The following is a 15,181-nucleotide window of genomic DNA, read 5'->3' as shown; positions in this document are numbered from 1 at the left end:
TGCCTTGTCACATCCTGTTGGCCATTTCAAAGCACAGAGAACTGGGTGATATATTCAAGCTACCCTAAGTAATAGGCATTTTTTGTTATAAACATAATGGGAAGGTAAGAGTGGAAGCAAACCATTTAAGCAAAGTATTTAAGCAAACAGGAAGGCTTCTGGAGCACCAATCAGGACATAACAGCAGCTTTGGTGACTGGACAGCAAAATCTAATGGTTGTGCACTCAGAAGTAAGCACCCTTGACTTGCTCTCTCTCCCCTTCCCTTCCCTTCCCTCTCTCCCTCCCTCTCTCCCTCCTTCTCTCTCTCCCTCCCTCTCTCTCTCTGCCCCGCCCCCCCTCTTGCACACATGCACACACACATACCCCTGAGAATTCTGGAATAATCCAGTCCGTGCTGGAAGTCACTGGTGACGCTGCATCAGGCCCCGGGCTCCGGTGTCGGGATGTGGCATCCGGAGCGCCTCTGATGGACGCACACGCTCCACGGGAAGCTCGGCGACAGGTTCGCGGGTAAAACTCTGCTACCCCTCTCAGAGTCTTTGTACTTTGTTCCTGAAGTCAGTCGGAGATGTTTTTGTCCGTCTTTGTCCAAAGCAGGACGTTAACGGTCAAACGAAAGCCAATTGGTCCATGTCCTTGAGCTAATCGCTTAATCCGCTTTCGGCCTCCGTTTCTCTGAAAGAATCTGTTCCTGGGGCTGCAGTGACAGATTACCACACCCCGGGGCGCTTGAAACTGCAGATGGTCATCATCCCACAGTTCCAGGGGCCGGAGTCTGAAATCGAGGCGTCTGGAGGGCCGGGCTCCCTCTGAGAGCCGGGGCGGGGGGTTCCCCCTGCCTCCCCCCGCTTCGGAGACGCAGTCATTTCAGGCGACCTGCCTGTGGACCCATCACTCTGTTCCCTCCCCCACCGTCCCCTGAGGCTTGGCGTCTCTTCCGTGTGCCTTCTCCTCGTCTCACAAAGCTTTCGGCTGCGGGGTTAGGGCCCCCTCGGGGGAACCGCTGCCACGCTCACGCGCAGGCCGGGGGCCGCCCCGGGAGAGCACAGCTGGTCGAAAGCGGAGGCCACTCCGATGGCAGGACGGCTGGGAGCTATCAGCACACCCGCTGCTGAACTGCCAGCGTCTCCTGGGAGACGATCCAACCGCACCCCTCTCTGTCTGCCCCAGTGGAAGGGGACGGGGTGGGGGGGCAAAGGCGGTGGGAGCAGAGCAGGAGGGACTGGAAGCCCCCTGGGAGGAACGTGGCTGACGAAGGTCCCTGGTAACTACGGGGTCAGCGCCCGGCGGGGGTCGGAGGCTGCGTTTGGCTGCCAGCTCTTCTCTGCTCGTTCTCGGGGGGCCGGGCGTTTCTGTGAAGAGGCAGATGGGGCATGAAAGCGAGGCTGGGGGCAGGAGGGGGGCAGGAGGGCCGCAGAGAAAGCCCCTCAACGGGACGTTTCAGCAGAGGACGGATGGCCGTCAACGGAGTCACAGCGGAAGGGACCCCACGCTGGACTGGAATTTGGAAGAGATCACCCCAAAAGCCACTTTTAACTTGAAAGCAAGAGAATCCGATGCCATCGCATCCCGATGCAAAGATACAGGTCTGTGTCACAAACACGGCAGGAGGGTGTGAGAGCCACGGTCCCTCAAGGCGAGCTCCTGTCACATACGGGAACTCGCGCCTTTTCCTCTGCCGCTGGGTTCTGCCGAGCACGCGTGTCCTTACGCATACATCGTTGGGCCCTTTGCCGAAATTACACAGCGGTTTGTGCGGTCGAAGTTTCCCAGCGAATCAACCGACAAGCCTCGCTTCTCCAGCGGGCAACCCCGTGCTCCATCTTCAACGAGTGCAGCCCGTGAGGCAGGTGTCAGCTGTTCTCTCGTCCGCATGAGGACGCGGACTCGGCTCGGGGCTCTCTGTGGCCCCCGCCCCACTGCTGGTGAGTGGCGTGATTCAGAGTCAAGGTCAGAACTTCGTGGAGCTCCCTCCCCGCTGGACCAGCCCTGGTGCTCGTGCCATCTTCTAAGGGACTGTCCACTTGGGGACCATTTCTGATCGGCATTTATGGACGTTCACGTGTGTTCGCTCAAACAGAGGCGGGTCCCCTGCTGTTCCAGAATTTTCTAGCACCCACCGGAAATCATCATCCAGCCGAGCGGACTTTGGTGTGTAATTCACACAGTTCTTTCTGGTCTCCTACCCTGTTCTCCGAGCCCGGAACATTCTAAATAGGCCCAGGCTGGGGGAACGCGCCGGCTTCGTCTGAAACCTGACGGAAGGAGTTCAGGTGAGCACCACGTCCGTGGCCGTCGCACTTGTCCGTTCGTTTGCTCGAGCGCGTGTGCCCACGCTGTGCCGGACGTGGAAGTCACTGGTTTCTCTCTTCATTCAACACCGAGATCACAGTGTGTCGGGAAGGACGTTATCTGATTTTTTCCCCAGCGGTGCAAAGCCCGGCCCTCCTTCTCGCCGCTGTCTCTCTGTATTTGCACATTCGTTCATTCTGGTGCCCACGCACACACCCAGTTTCAGAACCGCCCGCCCCTGGCCGGAGAGAAACGCACGCACTCACGAGGCGGGGACAGCCCCGTTTCTCCCCCGCTGTGTGTCATCCGCGGGTTCGTTCTCTGCTTCCCCACCCCCAGCCTCATCTTTCGCCCCATCCGCAACAGGTTGAATTTGAATTTCAACAGCTTGGTTGAATTTCAGCCCACGTCCTGGCTGCCGTTAATAGTTTGTTTTGTTTTTGGAGTGTGCGAAGATCATGCGAAACCCTAACTGTGGTCCAAGACTGGACGTTCTACCGAAATATATATATATATATTCAGAGTTCGCTTTCTCGTCCTCGCTGCCCCCGTATTCCCAATCTCCCCTTCCTTCCGCTGCCCCCCATCTGTACGTAACCAGCCTCTGGTCTCTGTTTTATGCCCCCTGTGTTTCTGTTGCCACAAACGAGGAGAGGCAGGCGTGTGTCTTTTCCTGTCCTGTCTTGGGCTTTGCATATCTCCGTCGTGGAAACCACCACACAGATTTTTGCTCTTTTGACGGCTGCGTCGTATTTCGCTGCATGGATGCGCCCTAGTTTATTCCACGGTGTGTTGTTCCCGGTATTTTGTAGTCGCAAAGCCGCAATGAATACGGCCTCCTGCACATGTATGTTGGCATCGTTGGGGGTGCGTCTTCCAGGAAGCGGTCTAGGTCAGGAGTTAAGTGAGTATTTTATCCGGTGTCACCAAGATTCCGTCTGAAAGGCTTGTACCAATTTGCTCCCCGACCGGCAAAGCGCGAGAATGCCCGTTTCCCCACAGCCTCACCAGCACCGAGTATCGGACTTTCTTTCGTTTTTATCTTTGGCAAGTTTCATGGGTGAGAAATAACTCACCGTAGTTTCGATTTGCATTTCTCGAATTTTGCATATGTTTGAGACCTGGTTATGTGTTTGAGGGCTGTTTTAATATCTTTTTTGCAGGTGTGTGAATTTCCTGTTCGTGTCTGTTACTCATATTTTTATCATTTTAGGGTCTTTTGTAACCTTAACTTTAGAGTTCTTTATGCATTAGAGATGATAGCCATTCACCCCTAGTATGTGTTATGAATATTTTCTCCCAGTTTTTCAGTTGTCTTTTGCTTGTGACGTTTTCGTCATGCACGACTTCTTAAATTTTTATGTTATCAGATGTATTACTCGTTTATCCTACTGCTTCTGGATTTCAAGTCTCCCTTTTCCCGCACAGAGTTAAAGACGAAATCACCCATGTCTGTTAAACTACTTCGAAACATTAGAACATTCAACCCTAATGGTGGGGTTTGTTAAAGTTGGTTTGGAACCCAGAACGTTGAGACCCCCCCACACACACACTCACCCCTCTAACTGCCTGGGCCTCGGCCTCGCCCGCTGACCGCTGCTGTCATTGTCCCTCTGGCTCTGTTGCCCGTCGTCAGGCTTCCCTGGCCTCTCCAGACCCTGGGACGCCATCCGCGACTGCCCGGGGCTTTGCGGACTATCTCGCCTTCCCCAGCGCTGAAATGGAATCCATTTTGTCCGGGTAGGATAATTAAGCAATTACTTTAGGATTTCCCGTCGATTCGACCCCCGAATCGGCACGTGCTCGCCACTTCAGCTCCCTTCCCTTCACGTCTTACCTGCTTTGTTCAAGCAACTCCTGATGTGCAGTGTCCCCCTTTTCAAAGACCACCTGACCCTAGTCTGTCTCTGGTCGAATGGGCACATTTGTAGCTATGCCTTCTGCATGAGAAGCATCACGGCCAAGCGGTAAGAGGCTCACTGGGCAGAGTCTGGCCCAGGCAGCCAGAACATAGAGATAATTTTTCACGGGGAGCAGCGTCATCCAAAACGAATGGGAAAAATCAGCGTTTTCTAACACCTGAAAATTATATAATTGTATTAACCAATGTTACCCTCAATAAACAATAAAATAAGTTAAAAATTAATTTTAAAAATTTAAAAAAAACAAACTGCAAATCTGCAAAATGGAAAAAAAAATCAGCCTTTTCTACATACTGTAGAACAGTGGTAGCTACAAAATATACTGAAATATTTGCTATTTATAAAACGGTTAGGTTTTTTTTTTTTTTTAGTTTTTTCATTGTGACTTATCGTCATTTTGACCTTAGGGCACCGGCAGGATTTTGCGGGCATGGTATTTTGCATATTATAATTAAGAATGAAAAGTGTAAATGGTGTTTGAAAGGAAAAAAATCTTTCCTCCGTTCCCTCCCTCCCTCTCTCTTTCTGGAAAGTATCTATCAGCACAAGCCAAAGATTGGAATCCATCCTTGAGGCCACCGGTTTTGAAAGGCAGAATGACCCGGCATTATGCTCAGGAAAAACACTATCTGCCGGGAAGGCCAGGGATGGGGACATAAGCGGTGGAGATTTATCGATATATAGCTTTGCATTTCAATTTTGAACTTCGACCGTTCTGGGTGTTTTTTAAAAATTCATCTATAGACTTCTCTGCATGTTCTCTCATGATGGACATTTACTGTTTGGGGCCAGCGTTGACGGGCCTGTCTCGGCTTCCCGTGAATTATGAAGAAATCTGAACGAGACAGACGATGCAATCACGCCGGCTCCTGAAGCTGAGGCCGCAGGAAGGCGGGGAATCAAGCGCAGCTGGAGGGTAGAAGCAGCATCTTCATTTCCCGTTTCCCACCGTTTTGCTTTGTTTGTTTTTTTCAGGGATCCTCAAAGTCTGGATCCGCCGGAAGTCAGCAATGCCAAGCTCCAGTACGCAGGGTGGGGCCCCAAAGGCCAGCAGCTGGTAAGCGAACCCTCCCCCCGCCCCCCGGCGACCGTGTTCTGAACTTGAGCAGGTGCGCGCTTTATAGACCGGCTCCGCCTCGGCACACGCGGCTTCTGCACGTGTGGGAATCACACGCGAATAAGCACGCCGGGGTGTCTGCACGTGCGCAACGTCCGTCCCCTTTTTCAGTCGAGAATCCTCTTAAAGCTGGAAGGGCGTGTGCTTCGGTCTCCGGCTCCAGTGTCTTTAAACGGGTCCCTAACGGGGCTGTGCACGTGGGTGACAGATTTCCTGCGGACTCAGAGAAGCCACGGCCGAAGTGCGTCCGGTGGGCTCGTCAGCGTCGCGGAGCCACCGGCTTTGCTTCCACGATGCCGCTCCCTCCGCCTGAGGGTTCGGTGCAGGAAGGGGGCGAGCCGGTCGTTTCGGAGCCAGGCCCCCCGCAGGCAGCAGCGGCTCGGGGGGGATTCTCCACAGCTAGGGAGGCCCCACCCCCCAGCTTCACGGGTTCTTACTCAAATCGGCAAAACTACGTCATCTGGGGACACTTAGTGGCAGGGATGGTCCAATGAAAGGGCTCCGAACGGGGTTAGAAGACACGGCACGGCTTGTAATCTCGTGCGGGCCGGCGGGGGACACGTCACTCGGTGGTCAGCCGCCACCAGCTGGCCCGGCTGCCGAGTGTAAGGTTTGGGTAGGATGACCCCCCAGGTTTACACCAGCTCTGGCATTACCTGTGTCTGAAACCAGGTGATACCTGTCCTTTCCGTTTCGCTTTATTCCAAGAGATTGTATCTGTCGCCCTTTGTAGAAAGTCCCCACTGTGTGAAGATCACATGACACGGTTGCCCTACTCACCATTTTTTCTGTATCTGTAACTAAAGCTGCATTTTAAAAACTCTTTCTTTTCCTAAAATAGCACAGGAATGATCGTTTTTATGAGCTTGGAGTGAGATCGCATAGCATAGACTGTCCACTGTCTTAGAAATTAAAATAGTCTGATTTTCCCCGGTAGGACGGTTATATTTTCTTGGTTGCATATTAATTCCAATGCCTTGAAATGATTTGAAGAGACAGAAGTGCATAGGTCACAAAACGATGTTAACTATCACTGACATGTCCCCTGGGCTACACACTTAGCCGTGAGAGGTTTCGAAAAGCACGCTAAGCCGGTCAAAATCAGTATGACAGGAGGTCGGGGACGTCGCGAGCCGGTGTAGCAGAGGGACACCGATCCATCAACTTAGTCACAACGAGGGAATAAAACCCATCTTCCCTCGAAGCACCAGCTCTTACGCGAGGAAAAGGTGCAGATTCCTAGGGTACCGTGGCAGACGTGAGTGCTCGAGACGCCAGAGGCTGGGGCTCTAGCTGTCATCTCTCAGTCCCCATGAGCTGGTGATCGAGGACCTTCCTATTAGCAGACCTTCCCCACACCCACTAGGTCACCCTGTCACGTGACATCACGTCTCTGTAGAGGGCTTGTCATAGTCACTCCAGGGACCCACCACGCCCCAGCCTCACATTTGGCCAGAGAACACCGTGGGCCTGGGCGGCCTCACTGAGTGGGCACTGTCCGGCCTTTTCATAGTCATCAGGAAAAGGAGGTGACCATGGGCCAAAGTCCCTTTCCACCAGACCTGCTTCCTCCTTCAGTGTCACCCCTTAATCGTCCCTGAGCTGGCAGACTCCCGCCTCGCCGTCCGCATGGGAGAGAGGCCAGATGCCAACCCCGGCCTGCCTTCTGGGAAGGGCTGGAAATTCAAAGAAAAACTTAAGCCACGGTTGCAATAGGGGGTGGTGCATGTGCGTGCGCGTGTGCGTGTGCATGTGCGTGTGTGTGTGTGTGTGCGTGCGCATATGTGTGTGCGTGTGTGTGTGCATGTGTGTGTGCGTGTGTGCATGTGTGTGTGCGTGTGTGTGCGTGTGTGTGCGTGCGTGCGCATATGTGCGTGCATGTGTGTGCATGTGCGTGTGCGTGTGCACGTGCGTGTGTGTATGCATGTGCATGTGTGTGCGTGCGCATGTGTGCGTGTGTGTGTGTGTGTGTGCGTGCACACACGCTTTAGGATTATATCTGGAATTCGGAGGCATCTGGGGTTCTGGTCGATCGTCCTCCAGGCTCTGTACTTGTCCGGCCAGCAGCCCCTTTCCTACCCGAGGCCACTGCTACCCTGGGGACAGTCGATGTGCACGTCTGCCGTGGTCCCCAGTGGACAGGGGAGGACTAGGTGATTACGGAAGTTATCACATTTAATATCTGAAAGAACAGTTGCAACAGAGCTAAATAGGCGTCAACTTCCCTGAGAATGTGTCCCCGACCACCCCGCCCCCGACACACACACTGCCGGTCGCCTTCTCCAGGCTCCCAGCTCCCGCCGTGCAAACTCTTGTCCCAGACACTTCCTCATTTCGAGTTGACATATCTGTCCTCGACTCGCTGGCCTTTAGTCTAAATTTCCAGCACCTTCATCTATGTATTCTGAGTGCCTAGCACAACACAGGGCACTCAGTACATGTTTGCTGAGGTCGAAAAGGAATGCGCGAACAGGTGCATCGATGAGCCAGGTAACTTGGTCTTGTGGTCTTCGGCCCCTTAAACTAAAACGAGTGGACGGAGGCGAGGAGCCGGAGTCTGGGTGTCTGCTCGGGACGTTAACTGATGGAGCGGGGAACTCGACCTCCTTTCTGCTTCAAGGGAATGAGGATCCGTTACGTAGTATTTGCTGATGTTTGGGGCTGGCACCAGGAGAGCTAATGTGCTCGGTGAGTTTTCACGCGTCCCTGAACCGTGGGGTTTTTATCGTGAGTGTCAGCGTGTTGGAGCGGGCGTCCGCGGGCTTCTTCTGGAAGGGGCCAGGGAGTAAACAGGCCCCCACGGTGTCGGCCTCCACCACCCCACTTTGCTATCGCAGAGAGAAGAGTGTTTTGTAGGCAGGAGAGAGACAAATGGAACAAATGTTCCAATAAAACTTTATTTACAAAGACAAGTCTGTTGGCCGGCAGTCTGTGTGGACCGACCCTCGTTTGGGGGTCCTGTGCCCCCTGGCTGTCCCCAACTGGAGAAAGCCTGTCCCCTGCGGCCAGCACCCCGCTGACACAGGCCTTGCGAACACCGATAGTTTCCAGCACCTTCACTGCCATTGTATCTTTAAAAGTAAATATTGCTCCCCAAAGGAAGTCGGCCCTGATTATAATGAGTCAGACCGAGGCGGGCGGTCCTCCTTCGGGAGTGGAGAACACAGCTGTGGCGAAAGGTCACCGGAGGGCTCCTGAGCATCGTCACCTCCTGTGTGGGGTGACTTCAGTGACGCGTGCGGTGTGGAACCCCAAGCATCCCGGGAAGCTGGCTCTCAGCACCGGGGCGGGGGGCGGGGTCCAGGCATTTTCCTCGCCACTTCTAGTGGCCTCCAGCGCGTGGCCCTTACCTGTCAGTGGGTCTCGTTAGAGCTTCAGATCACATCGTCAGTAACGAGCACGGCCTGCTCGGCCAGCGCACTGTCCCCAGGGAGGGGGGCAGGTGAACGGAGAGAGGCCTCCATCCTGCCAAAGAATGTGCTTCTGCGGCGGTGCCAGCACGTGGCCCCCGCCGCTCGGTACGGATAACCGGGCCGTTTCCAGGAGGCGACATTGTCTCCTGCGCTTCGAGACGGGCAAGCGGATCAGGCCGGACCAAACAGGGTTAAATGCAGAAACGGCGCCGATGTCGCCCACGTCCTTCCCCTCGCTGCCCGCCTCCTGTGGGCAGCGTGCAGAGCGGCTTACGCCGAAAGCATCCACCATCTCGACCCTTTTCCCCGCGGCGTGCCTTCTTCCACGGGTCCCCTGCAGGTGCGTCTGCCCAGACGGAGGCCTGCCCTGAGCTTCCCTCGCAGGCCTGCCCGGCCCGTCTGTGTGCACCTGTTCGCGGAAGGTTCCGTCTCTGCTAACTTAGAACGCAGCGAAGCCGTCCATTTAGAAATAGCCCTTCGTTTCCCCGCCTGGCATCTCTGTGAGAGACACGCGACAGGATGTTGAGGGCGGCCCCGGTAGCTTTCCTGGGCTTCTGGCCCAGGCCTGAAATTCGGGTGAACTCGCAAGTGTGGATACCTTACGCAACTGTGCCGCCTAATAACGTTCGCCCGTGGAACCAAGTGCCACGGAAATTTTCACAGATACCTGAGGGGTACAGGGCGTCTGCCCCCCGCCCCTCTCAGGCGGGGGCGTCCGGAGAGGCTGGCAGCCACAGGTGGGCCTTCAGCTCCCAGGTGATAGAGAGAAGGGCCAGGTGGGTGCCACTCGCCCTGCGGCACTGAGCCAGCCCCCAGGTACGGGCTGGTGCAGCCAGGACACCCGCCACCAAGCCAGGGGCGTGTGACAGCAGGAGCCCAGGAGCCCGCTCTGCTTGGAGCCTGGAAGCCCCTCCACAAACACCACTGCCGTGCCACGCTGCCTCGTCGGCCCCAGGATCGCAAGGTCCTGGTTTCGAACCCTAGAAGGACAGGAAAGTTTGGTTGGGTTTGTTCTGTTTACCGAGGACCGTGAATAACAAAAAGACTCGGTGTCAAGAGAGGGACACTCAGACCCTGGTTGTGGCGCTCACGAAGGCGACGTCTTGGCTGAGATCCTTGACACCTCGGCCTCTGTGTCCCCGCCTGTGCTGCAGAGGTGACGACGAGCACCTGGCAGGGGTCACCGCCTGGATCAAGGTCATCTGTTGAGAGCACATGGCAGGGAAGCTCCTGCACAGGAAGTTCTCAGTAACCACTGGCTCTCATTGTTGCTGCTGTTTATTGCTTGTTTATCACCAAAATGTAGCGAATGAGAAGAAAAACAAGAGTTGTATCAAATGGGAGTTTGGCACGTGTCAGCTGGGCTGCCCTTGCTGACGCCGGGTGATGTCGGGCCTGATGCAGGCCCCGCTGGGCTTGGTCCGAAGGGCCCGGTCCCACCTCTGACTGTCCGCCAGCTCCCCGGGGCTCAGGGACACTGTTTAGAAATCAGACCATCAAGTCTGATCGCCTACGCCTTCAGCTCTGCGTAGGTTTGCAAGTGACGGCCGTTCCCCTGCTCTGACGCCACCCCAGAAATTGTCCCTTGAACAGAGCAAATGCGTTCCTTGTAAAACACCTGGACATTTGACCCCAGAACTTCTAACTGGAAATGTGGCCTTCCACGAACATCCCCCACGCCTCCCCCGAGCCCCTCCCGACCCCTGGCAGCCACGCTCTGCCTCTGGTTTTCTGTAAGTTTGGGTTTTTTTAGGTTCCACATCTACGTGATGTCACGTAGCATTCGTCCGTCCCTGTCTGGCGTATGGAGTGGAAGTCATGGAGCGGGATGCAGGTGTCGGGGGATGCTATGGCAGTAATCACCTCGTCACACCTTCAACTCGCTCTGCCGCGTGTCACTTGTATCTCAGTAAAGCTGGGGGAGCTTTGTCAAGCAGCTTTGTCAAGGTCCCCTGCTTGCTTCTCCCAGCCCTCCTGTCGGGCAGGCCACCCAGTCCCACGACCTCTCGCCGGTCAGCGGTGCTCTCTTCTTCCCGAGCAGCCGCCCGGGAACTGGGACCGGCTGCCTCCCCTGGGTCGCTCGCATCCCCAAGGGCATCACCGTTCACCCAGCCGAGGGGACAGAGGGGGCCGGGAGCATTTTACCCGCGTTGACAAATCCAGCAAGGGGAGAAAGATTGATTTTTTCCCAGCAAGAGGAGATTATTTCATGAAATGTCACGTACACGGAGAGGACCAGACCGAAGTGACATCCCATTAATAACTTACAAAAGCCTCTAATCAGTTTGGGTTAATTTGGTATTCATTGTCAAAACATTCATCACGGGCGCGAAGCCCATGACAGTAGCCAAGGAATTAATTCGCAGGAACGGAAATCGCCTTACATCTCCTGGAATAATGGATGGAGCCGGTGCGGTGAGTGATTTACTAGCCCGCCAAGGGGGCCCTTCAGACGGAGCACAGACGCCATCGCTTCCCGGCTCCGCGGGGCTCGGTCCCTCTGATACGCACTTGCACTGAGGTCCAGGAGTGGAGTTTGCGGCAATTGGCTGGAACAGACAGGCCAGCGTGACGGCTGCTTGGCGCCCACAGCTGCGGACGAGGAGAAGCAGGAAGGGGTGGCGGGCTGTCCCCTTCGCCAGCCGGCTCTGCGAAGGTGCGGGGAACTCACACAGCTTCGTGACTGTGGAACCATCGAAGTGCGGGAAACCAGGTAAACAGACACCCGTGACACGGTGCAGATTTCTTTTAAATATTACTTTTTTATTTTTTTTAAAATTTTCAGTTACAGTGGACATCCTATATCGGTGGAGATTTTTAAAAATTTTTGTCACGCCGTATGAATGTGGAGGACGGGGTATGGGGAAAAATCATTCTTAAAAAGAATTTTAAAAATAAGTGAAGTCATGAAAAGATGTCTACACTTTAACACAGAAAAATCCTTTTTAAAGAGAACGTAAAACCGTATAAACAAAGACATTGGTGGCATTGTTATCTATAACAATCGTTTTGAAGGCCGGAAGAACCCTAAGCGGATACAGGGGAGCAGTTTGCTGAAGTTCCCCATAATAATAGGATGAGCTGTCACGCGGCCATTAAAAATCGTAGGTAGACTATAGAGCATGCAAGATACATCATCTATCGAATCATGGTAGGACCAAAAGTAAGCTGTCCGGTATATGTTTGCTTAAGGCAGCGGTCCCCAGCCTTTTTGGCACCAGGGACCAGGGCTCCTATGAGCATCTAATGCCTGACGATCTGAGGCGGAGCCGAGGCGGTGATGCTGCTCAGGGGAGTGGCCGCAAATACAGGTGAAGCTTCGCTTACTCACCTGCTGCTCATCGAATCATGGTAGGACCAAAAGTAAGCTGTCCGGTATATGTTTGCTTAAGGCAGCGGTCCCCAGCCTTTTTGGCACCAGGGACCAGGGCTCCTATGAGCATCTAATGCCTGACGATCTGAGGCGGAGCCGAGGCGGTGATGCTGCTCAGGGGAGTGGCCGCAAATATAGGTGAAGCTTCGCTCACTCACCTGCCGCTCACCTCCTGCTATGCGGCCCGGTTCCTAACAGGCCACGGACTGGTACCGGTCTGCAGCTCAAGGCTTGGGGACCCCTGCCTCAGGGGGAAAGATGATCATTTGGGCCTGGCCAGACTAGGGGCGTTTTACCCACTTCTAAAAGTTTCTTGGATACAGCAATTACACATTTGTTAAAACTTTAAAAGAGAAGAGCCTTCGCGGTCAGCTCTGAGGCGCAGGAGTCCCACCCAGTGGCCACACGCTCTGGCCGCATGCAGGGTGCCTGCCCTGCTTTTGGGGAGACCGAGCGTGAACAGCCCCGCCCTCCAGGGTGACAGCACCTTCAGTTCTGTGGGTTCCAGAGCGCTGGACGAACGCATCCTTCCTCCCCGCGTGCTCCCAACCCTCCCCAGGAGTTTTCCAGAACTAGCTTGCACTTGCGAGCCAAAGCCAAATCAGGGACAAGGTGGATTCAGGGTTGAAACGGGGCCTGACGTCGCCGGGGGTGCGGGTAACCCGAGCTCTCTTCCCATCAGAGCTGCTGGGACGCGGCCGTGATGGAAGCAGCGTGTCCCTTCTCACGGGAACCCCACTCCGAACGCGCCCGCGCCAGCCATGGCAGTGCTGATGGAGAACCTCAGGCTGACCGGTCCAGTACCACGCAGAGCGGGGCCAGGGCTCTGCCTCAGGAAGGGGCGCCTTTAGTGAGGGGCGCTTTAGATAACGTAGCCCGAGGGGTGAGGCCACCGATACGAGGCAGCCCTGGCCAAACCCATCACTCCCGTCACATGCGGACAGCGGGTCCGGACATCGATGGTTGGCCCGGCAGCCTCGGGCGGACGACACCAGGTGTGCCGGTCGGAATTCTCCTCGGTGCCCGTAGCGGCTTTTAGAGACTGTTTTGTGCTTTTCTCCCACTAGGGGGGAGGGGACAGCTGTCTTATCATAATCCCTAAAACATCACGATCGGACATCCCAGAGTAGGGGGTCCGTCTCCCGTCTGAGCGGAGTCTCTGTGACTTCTTCCCCTGAAGTGCCACGGGGTCGTCGGCCCCACTTACTGCAGCAGCTTCTCCGTGTCATTATTCGACGATCTCACGTTCGCCTGACTTTGCTCCCCACACCCGGTGTCAGCTGGTCACGGAAAGAGCGTGTTTTTCATTCCGTTTTGATCTTCCACGGCCCGTGGCTCCGTGTTGAGCAGAGCACGAGTTCTCAACAAATACTCGCTAAATGATGTCCAGAAGGGAAAGCAAAGGAAAGTGTCCGACTTATGGGCGTAAGCTCCAAAATTCATGGACGTTGAAACAACTTGATGGTATCACCCCGAAAAACTAAGATGGTCTGATGCTTCCTTAACTCGGCGGTTCAGATTATGGGCAACGCTGTGGAAAGAATTCTAGATTTTTGAGTCGGACGTTTCTCCCTTAAGGCGTTGGATGTGCTGTGAACAATCTCAAAACAAAGATGGGAGTCTTCACTGTTAAAACTCGCTGGGAAGAACGGGCTGGACCGAGCGTTCTGTCGAAAGGGTCGACGTAACCCACCTTCCCACAGGAGCGTCAGAGGGTAAGAGCACCCCGCACGGGTAGATGTGCGTTCCTCCCTCATCGCCCCGTTCCTGTACCTGGACTGGTAAACAGCAGGAACACAGGTGGGGACAAGGAAACTACTTAGCTTGCAACAAAGACGTTCCTGAGGACTCTTGGAAACATTTCAGCAACATCTAAGTCAATTGTTGGCGAAGGATTCCTCCTGCCTCTTCTTGTAAACGGACTCCACAGGACGGCTCCTTCGTAGCATTTTGTTAGCCCTTGTCGATTATTCTGAAACGTCGTATTCTGGGACGTCATAACATTTCCCACGGGTAAGCACCCTTTCTCGATCCAGCTGTCTTCCTGCCTTTGGACATGGCTGTCCCCACAGGCCGTGAGTTTTATTTCATTCGTCTGACTCCTGGGAATCACGAGCACGTGTTCTTGAAAGAATAGTGACACGCGTAACTTAGATTATCAACGAGTGCATTTTCAGAAAAAAGATGCGGTTTTATTTATCTTAGGCTGTTTATTTTTATGGACATCATGGCTAAAACCTAGTTCCGCTATTTCCACTTATAATGAACAATTAGCAAATTAGCAAATTGATTTTTCTGTCTGTTCTTCAATTTGGGAACCTTATCGTTTCCCTGAATGGTTTTCGTTTTTACCATAATGGCTGCGATGGCCGTTAGCAGCGGGAATTGTGTTTTAACTTCCTCCGTGGGGCCTGATTTAAGAGTGTGACTCGCGCACGAGGGACGCCAGGTCCGGCCAAGCCTTTGTACGGGGCATAGCCAGGGGAGGCGCCCGCCCGAGCCGCCAGCCCGGCCGCCCCGCGTCCTTTCCCGCAGGCCCAGGGCGCACTCGGCTCGCCCTCCCTCCGCCCCGCTCTGTGGCCCGCCTCGTGCACGGCTGTCGCTTGCTGGGTGGCATCGCCCCCTCTCCAGCGCCCAGGTCAGACCCCTGCGGTCTCGCTCCTCTGCCTGCCCGATCCGCAGCTCCTTCCGCCGACGATGCCGTGACTTCCTCTGTGTGGACGACATTGACGCGTGTGCCCTCCTCCGCATCCCACCATCAGCTCACACCTGGATTCCCATCTCGCTGCCCGCTCGATCCCCCTCCCAGAACCCTGCCCCGGGCAGAAGGTTCTTCCTGCGACCGAGCGATCTTGTCCACTTGCCCACACAGAGCCCTTCCGCCGCTGCCCTGCCGTTAGGACAAACCCTCCGCCCTCTTGAGAGGCTGTCCCTGCCGTCTGCCCCTCCCAGGCTGAGGACCCATCGTAGGGACGACGTCCAGCTCCCCAGATGTCCCAGCGTCCTCTCTCTCGCCTCAGTGCCCCGTCCCCTCTGCAAACACGCTCAGTCCCACCCCTCC

The 15,181-nt window shown here is 55.0% G+C and overlaps 1 protein-coding gene across 1 annotated transcript in view; it reads left to right on the top strand.

Moving 5' to 3' along the window:
• Positions 1 to 15,181, top strand: part of DPP6 (dipeptidyl peptidase like 6) — a 214,313-nt gene that overhangs the window by 115,929 nt on the left and 83,203 nt on the right. Inside the window, exon 6 of the mRNA XM_015587682.1 lies at positions 5,193 to 5,274. Coding sequence (XP_015443168.1) covers positions 5,193 to 5,274 — 82 coding nt within the window. The remainder of the gene's footprint in view (positions 1 to 5,192; positions 5,275 to 15,181) is intronic.

This window comes from Pteropus alecto, unplaced genomic scaffold, assembly GCF_000325575.1.
Source record: "Pteropus alecto unplaced genomic scaffold, ASM32557v1 scaffold320, whole genome shotgun sequence".
Taxonomy (NCBI): Eukaryota; Metazoa; Chordata; class Mammalia; order Chiroptera; family Pteropodidae; genus Pteropus; species Pteropus alecto.
The sequence above is the reverse complement of the archived record's forward strand: the minus strand, read 5'-3'. Positions and strand labels throughout refer to the sequence as shown.